The 5,903-nt window shown below is 32.9% G+C and overlaps 1 protein-coding gene across 1 annotated transcript; it reads right to left on the reverse strand.

Annotated features, from left to right (window-relative positions):
• Positions 1-355: 355 nt before the first annotated feature.
• LOC118063301 (cholesterol 22-monohydroxylase CYP90B51) lies at positions 356-5,689 on the reverse strand. Its single transcript, XM_035077315.2, has 8 exons — positions 5,295-5,689; positions 4,872-5,196; positions 4,627-4,779; positions 4,271-4,522; positions 4,058-4,150; positions 3,868-3,946; positions 3,633-3,739; positions 356-1,072 (listed from the first exon to the last, which is right to left on the reverse strand). The coding sequence occupies exons 1-8, from the start codon at positions 5,495-5,497 to the stop codon at positions 818-820; spliced, it is 1,467 nt and encodes a 488-aa protein (XP_034933206.1). The 5' UTR covers positions 5,498-5,689; the 3' UTR covers positions 356-817.
• Positions 5,690-5,903: the final 214 nt, after the last annotated feature.

The following is a 5,903-nucleotide window of genomic DNA, read 5'->3' on the forward strand; positions in this document are numbered from 1 at the left end:
CATATATTAAGATTATTGCCTATAAATACTCTCAAAATTAACAAAAAAAAAAAAAAAAATATCATGTCTTCCTTATCCTGGAAATCTGCAATATCTTCATGGTGGGGACTCGTTGAATGGCTATGAATGCTTGTTTTCCTCTCTCTCTCTCTCTCTCTCTCTCTCTCTCTCTCTCTCTCTTATATGTGTGTGTGTGATCTACTATATTGCATCTTATTTTCGGACTTACAGTTTTCTGATAAATTTTATCTTGAAAAAATATATATCTTGAAAAGACAGGTGACATGTAAAACTTACAGGTTATCTAAAATCTCGACTCCTAGTTGACATGGGATATTGGTATTATGAACATGTAATCCGAGAAAAGTAATATTTATACGTACTGATAGTACGTAATAAAGTGAATTATATTGAAGGAAAAACCATATGACAAGCTATAAGAATGAATAATTACTCCTTAGTCCCAACATGGAGGGACATAGGGTAAAACTAGGATTTACAATGCGGGGAAGGTAGAGGGTCGTGGTCCTATAATATTATCTTGGGGTGTACACATCGATTTGTTCACAGATATCAGCTGGTATATCATCAAACGCCCAAAGAGAGACTTACTTAGCCGTTGGAACAATCCAGTGGTGCTCAAAGCTTCACGTACAGAGATCAAGAACTTCGTTTTGTATATATATCCAACATATATATATGCTTATGGGATTAACGCAGAGCAAGGATGAGGAATAGAGTGGTCTCCATTGAAGAATTGATAGCATATATATATATATATATATATATGCATGCTAGCTGCTGCTGTCCTTTATGATCATGTAACTGTGAGTAGGTGCTTGACTCTTATGGGCAAGCCCTTGGGAAAATCGACAAAAGGAAAGGCAAAGGCTTGATCGGTATCAACCAGTTCCCAGTGGAAGTTGAGGACCAGATGGTGGATGAACACCGCCATTTCTAGCTTTGCCAATTCCGATCCTGCACAAAGTCGCGGTCCTCCCCCAAATGGCATGAAGTAATTACTACTCGTCGTCCCACTCGAACTTGTAGAAGCTCCACGAGCATTGTTATGCTGTTGTCATCGCCATTGATAACATAAATAAACAAAAAAAACAAGGTAGCTGTAATCAATATCTTAATTACATGACAAATCTAATTAATAATTTCCAAGATTGATGTTACTGACACATCCTAACAGTTAAGATTCGGAATTTATATGCCAATTTTTTGACAAGTGGATAGAGATTTGAGGACTAATTAATAACTCTTTTACTCAAACTAGATATTTAATCTGTGACAGATACCAGCCCTAGAGAACAAGTAGGATTTGACTGCCTCTAACTCCTTCTCTGACGAATCAAAGGAGTCCAGATTTACAGAAAAGATAAAACGAGCTTTAATAACTTATTCACAGTCGAGACGACGGAAGTAGCTTTCGAGAAATCAAGACACATTGAACGGTAAAATGGACATATACGTAGCAAAAGGACAAAACAGTAAAAGACAACGTCGATGGCTCGATGTCAAAAACTAGTCACGGACAACTGTCAATATATGTTCACAAAGTCACTTCTATGTCGTTAAAATGTTCAGTGCCCAATTTAACCTTCTCTCGATTGAGCAATTATTGAGTAGAGTTCTGGGAAATACTACCTCCTCGAGTCCTTTATATTTATAGTATGATAGCTAAAATCATCTGTAAATTACTTGACAATATATTATTATGATGTTTTAACTAAAACCACATTAAGGATGTCTTTTAAATTTAAGATTTATTAGAAAATAAATGTATTATTTAAAAATGTAAATTCTTTCATTGATAAAAATGAATTTTTAAAAAACAATGAGTAAAAAAAAATGATACAAAGGTTTTTTTTTACATATATAAAAATACTGAAATATTATATAATTTAATCAAGATTCACATGTACTGTATGTTTTTGTTAACAAGAAATCTTTTAGATTATATTTGTCTTTTAAATAAAATATAAATCCTTCCGTCTTAAAAAATATCAATTCTTATGTTTTTTTTTTTTTAAAAGTGGAATTAGAATTCTTTAAGTTGTGGCCTTTATTACAGCAGCATTATATGTGAATAGAGACAGAGACAACAATCTTTTGACAGTGTTTGGGTAATTACCGGTAGGATGAGATAATGATGGATAATGCTTTATAAAATATTTTTTATTTAAAAATATATTAAAATAATATTTTATTATTATCTAAAATTTTATTTTTTTATATTATTGCATTAAAATAATTAAAAAAAAACATAAAAAATTATTTTAAAGAATTTATTTTTTAAAAAAATAACAAAATAATAATTCCGCTACAGAATGGTTTCAAAATATTGTTTAGTAATATGGTGGAAAGTGTTTTTTAATTAAAAATAATATATTTTTAATTTATTTTATCTTTTATACCAGTAGATTAAAAACAATTAAAAATAACTAAAAAAATTAATTTGATAGTTCAAAAAAAAAACAATTATAAAAGCATATTTGAAACAGATGCGACTTTCGACTAAAGAACAATCACTCCCTGAAAGCAACGAGATTTTTTAAATAAAAAATAAAAAAGCATGCAAAGGCAATCAGTGATGCACGTGCACATGAGAGGCCCACATCCACATGCGGCTTTAAAGGCAGAGTGAGACCCATTGTCCTAACAAGCAAAACATCTTGTTTAATGATGGTGACAGTTCATCACTAGGGTGGTCTCGTGGGGGTTTGACTACGCTCCTTCCTTCTTTTGCTTTCAACGGTTTTTGTTGGAATGTTTTCATTGGTTCACATCATCATTCAGTGCCCTATCTACCTATACAATCTTATCTCCATTTCCCTATTTTTTTTTCTTTATTTTATTTTATTGTTATGGGTTTGGTCCATATTTATTTAGTGGCTCCCTAAATTGATTCTTGGGATTTTGTTTTTAGAAAATAAATTGTTTTTTCATACTTGTCTGTCCAATATAAAAGTAAGATGAAAGAGGTTTACTGACTTTTATATATATGGTGTTTAAAAATAAAAAATAAATTCAGCATGACATAATTTTTTTTTATAATACACTTAACATAGTTTTTTTTTCTCTCAAAAACCTTGAGCCCTTATAAAAAAATTATATTTGCGATAAAAACTATATGTGCACATATATCATGAAACACGGTCCTTTTCTTATTTATCAATAGGGGGTCTTGCAGTAAAATAATAATTCCCCCTCAATAATTTCAAGAGGTTTTGCGGTTTTTTAAATAACCCCTCAGTAAAATAATAATTTCCCCTCAATAATTAATTTCAAGAGGTTTTGCGGATCTTAACCGATCTTATTGATCTAAAATTTAAAAAATTAGTTTCTTAAAAAATATGAAGTTAATTAACATTTTCCAGAGCTTTCGTTGATATTTTTTAAACTAATATAAATTAAATAAAAAACTATTCAAGATCATGTTAAAGAAGCCAGGAACAAACAATTATGACAGGAAATGTTGCCAGTGGACCCTTGTAGAAGAAGACCAAATTGAAAAATCTACGGGACCTTATAATTACAGTGACAGAATTATACGGCGTGATTATAATAATGTCTTAGAAAAGAAAAAAGCATGTCTGTCATGGCTTCAAAGCTGTACTACTGACCTGCCATCTCCATGGATTGAAGTGTTGAGGTTGGTCAAAAAGAGTTGAATCTAAATGAACGGCTGAGATCACTGGCAGCACTTTCCAACCACATGGAATGTCGTACCCTTTAAAAGAAATACACAAAACAGTATTATTAATTACTACTTAAGTAATTAGATGGAGTTGATTAAACTAATTAATATAGTGATATGACTAAGGTGAGAGGAATCTAATACAACTAGGTTTATCTTACCTTTGTACCGAACATCTTTTAGAGCTTTTCTGTGAAGAAACCTGACTACGTTTCCAAGCCTCAGTGTCTCGCTTATAACCTTCACAAGGTTGTAAGAAACCATATATATATTGAATTTATTAGTGTTAAAATAAAGAAAAAATCGAAATATTTCTGATGGCAAAAGAGAAGTTAATTAAAAGGAGCTTACGCATTGGGTGAATTCCATTTTTTTGTAATCATCCCAGTTCAATTCCGTCTCTCCTGACCGTTTCTTGGCTCTGGAGATTTGAATATGTTCTTCCTATATTCGATGAGAATAAATATATAAATCCAAAGCATCTACCGTGTATAATAAATGCTGCGAGGTACTGATAGAGAAGGAAGTACAGATTACACTGTGAGGTACTTTTTAGTTGCTTACTTTTAACTGTTGAATAGCACCAGGGCAAGCTTGCAAGAAGTAGATGGCTAGAGCTATGGACACAGAAGAAGTTTCATGGCCAGCAAAGAGCAAGCTTAAGATCAAGTCAAGGATTTGCTCCGTAGAAAGATTTGAATGCTTCAAGACCCATCCAAGAAGATCATCGTCTTCCAAGTTTTCTACTCCACCCTTCGTTTTAGCAATTCTCTCCTCCATCTTTTGCTCTATAAATTTCAAGATGATTGATCGAGACTGCATGTTATAAACAGGACACCCAAAGATGAGATGAAGATACGATAATATCATGACCTTTTTCTTGAATCGTCACTTTTTATGGTTAATTAAAGTAAGATTACCTTCAAGGCTTTTCTGTACGGGGTTCCAGGCAAATTTAGAGGAGCTGAAACCACTCCTTTCATGAAAGTAACATACTCTTTTTTCAGCTGCTCAGTCTCTGGCTTTCCAGGATCCAAGCTCATGATATGTTTTGCCATCAAATTGAAGGTAAACTGCAATTTCCTTCATATGCTAAGTATTCCTCTCAAATACAGAATTCGGTATTGAAATTCATTTTCTTGGCAGTGCAAGTTTCAAGAATTACCTTCTTTGCTTCATCTTGAGCTGAGAATGTACAATTCTCCTTCCAAGAGCTAAGAACAAGCAAGGTTTGCTTCTCCACTTCTTTCAATAGATGAGTTCTTAACCTGGCATGGCTCAAAAAGTTGAGAGATATGATCCTCATGTCTCTATGCATGTCTCCAACAAGAACCAACATGGACCATTTTCCAAGAATTCCTCCAATACTTTTTGGATAGCTGCATTCAAATAATCTTCCCTCATTCTGCAGTATAAATCTGTTAAGTCCAGCATCTGCGGATACTATTGTTGGCTCCCCAAACAAGTTGGACTTGTAAATCTTTCCATACCTGCATATTATAATCAAGTTTTAAGTTGTATGATTAAACAAGAATTCATTTCTTGGTTCTGGCTGTCAATCGTGTTTTCTCGGCAGTCTTAGTCTTACCTTAATATGTGCTGTTCCATGAATTCTCCTATTGAAGTAGCAGAGTAAGGCTTCAAGTAGCCAATGGTTTCTCCAAGAAATGGCCACCCCATGTTGCCTGGAGGGAGATTAAATCTTGCTTGCTTTCTTTGCACGAGAATGAAGAGCAAGAGTAGTGATAAAATCGATGGAAGGAGAAAGATAACAAGCTCTGAGTGAGACATGGAGCTTGACTGACTCTATGTCTCTCTCTCTCACTCGCTCGCTCCTCCCCTTTCTCTCTCTGTTGAATTTGCTAAGCTGTTCTAAGCAAAGTGAAATCAAATGGTATATACTTTTGAGGACTTCACCAGTATTGTAAAGGCCGTGGAGTTTTAATGTTTTTAGAAATCGTTTTGATGGAGCTATGCTTGTAATGAAAACATGGAAGCCAAGCCTCCTTTTATAATGTTATTTTATGCTAAAAAAGAAAAAAGAAAAATGGTCATGATGTTGTATTTCCATGCATTTTATCTTAATTTTATTTTACTCCACTAGTTTCCTTGTCATTGAATATTCAATTTTAAAAAATATAACTTAACTGTTTAGGATTTAAATTTATTTTTTTATAAGTTAATCAATTTAGTCATA

This window comes from Populus alba, chromosome 7, assembly GCF_005239225.2.
Source record: "Populus alba chromosome 7, ASM523922v2, whole genome shotgun sequence".
Lineage (NCBI taxonomy): Eukaryota > Viridiplantae > Streptophyta > Magnoliopsida > Malpighiales > Salicaceae > Populus > Populus alba.